We start from the raw sequence: 1,570 nt of genomic DNA, 5'->3' as shown, positions 1-1,570 counted from the left end.
CACCACATCCACTGCTCGACCTTCGTTGATCTGTCTTGACACCTCCTCAAAGAACTCAATAAGATTTGTGAGGCATGACCTGCCCCTCACCGAGTCATGCTGACTGCCTTTAATCACACTATGCTTTGCCAAATAGTCACAAATCCTATCCCTCATAATTCTTTCCAAAACGTAGCTGACCACAGACATAAGACTGACTGGTCTGTAATTGCCAGGGATTTCCCTATTCCCCTTCTTGAAAAGAGGAACAACATTTGCCTCCTTCCAATCCTCTGGTACGACTCCCGTGGAGAGTGAGGAGACAAATATCCTCGCCAGCGGCTTAGCAACCTCCTTTCTCGCTTTCCAGAGCAGCCTGGGATAAATCTGGTCTGGCCCCGGGGGCTTATCAATCTTAATGTTTTCCAACATGTGTCATATTGGTCTCAGTGTTAACTGTTTCTCTCAGCACAGATACTGCCAGACCTGCTGAGTTTCTGCACAAGTTTCTGTGTTGATTTTAGTTGCTGTTTGGTGTCTGCTCTGTCTGGTTATAACCTCTCCAAGCTGTAAACGTCCGGCCTCTGCTAGAGCTGGTTCCAATGTTGCAGGAATCTCAGACCCTGCTTCACCACCTGGCCAGTCACACCTTCACCTGCTTGCTTTTACTGTTGCTTTTCTGGTCAGCACTGTAATATGTGGCTCTGGATTAATCCTGAGTACTACTTTGGAGGATCTGCTTGTTAATACCTGCCCTAGCTCCCTAAAACCTGCCGGTAGGAGTTAGTCCCTCTTTCTGCCTGTGTTGTTGGTATTGAGGTGGACGGTGAGCTACCTTACAGCGCATGCTGCAGCCACTCAGTCACCTTCCTGGCTGAACCTGAACTGCAGCCTCTGCTCTGACCCATCGACGGTGTTGTGGACCTTCTCTCTGTGTCTGGCTATGCTGTCTGACTGGGGTTACAGACTGAAGAGGTGAGTCGGGGCAGGCTAGGGAGGACATTCTGACAAAGGTGATAGTCAGTGGCTGTTTGCTTGGTGCTGCTCACATGCTGGGCTTGGAGAAGAGACCGTTCAACCCTTCAGCCTGATTCTGTCCCTGTTTGTCCCCAGAAAGAAACTTGATTTGTTTGCAAACGTGGTCCATGTTAACAGCTTACCGGGTTACTCGACACGGCATAACAACTTAGACCTGGTGATCATCCGTGAGCAGACGGAGGGCGAGTACAGCTCACTGGAATATGAGGTAAAGAGGCTTTTAGTACTGACTCCCTGGCTCCTCTCACTGCCTCACTTACCCATCACTACATCCCAGTCCCTGCCTCATACTCCGGCTCCTATCCACACTCTCCCTTTTCTTTCGGAGTTAGAGTGCTCAGGGGGTCATCGAGTGTCTGAAGATCATCACCAGGGAGAAATCCCGCCGGATCGCCAAATTCGCCTTTGATTACGCCACAAAGAAAGGTCGCTCGAAGGTCACCGCAGTGCATAAGGCCAACATCATGTGAGTGTTAATGACCACAGCTCACCCTCCCTCACCGTCACCCCCTCTCCCTCGCCCCCCCCTCACTCGCCCCCCCCTCCCTCGCCC

The 1,570-nt window shown here is 51.1% G+C and overlaps 1 protein-coding gene across 1 annotated transcript in view; it reads left to right on the top strand.

Moving 5' to 3' along the window:
- idh3b (isocitrate dehydrogenase (NAD(+)) 3 non-catalytic subunit beta) overlaps positions 1-1,570 on the top strand; it is a 13,725-nt gene that overhangs the window by 7,993 nt on the left and 4,162 nt on the right. The window contains exons 6-7 of the mRNA XM_043690751.1: positions 1,093-1,225; positions 1,350-1,484. Of these exons, the coding sequence (XP_043546686.1) occupies positions 1,093-1,225; positions 1,350-1,484 (268 nt within the window). The remainder of the gene's footprint in view (positions 1-1,092; positions 1,226-1,349; positions 1,485-1,570) is intronic.

The sequence above is a fragment of the Chiloscyllium plagiosum genome, chromosome 1 (assembly GCF_004010195.1).
Source record: "Chiloscyllium plagiosum isolate BGI_BamShark_2017 chromosome 1, ASM401019v2, whole genome shotgun sequence".
Lineage (NCBI taxonomy): Eukaryota > Metazoa > Chordata > Chondrichthyes > Orectolobiformes > Hemiscylliidae > Chiloscyllium > Chiloscyllium plagiosum.
The sequence above is the reverse complement of the archived record's forward strand: the minus strand, read 5'-3'. Positions and strand labels throughout refer to the sequence as shown.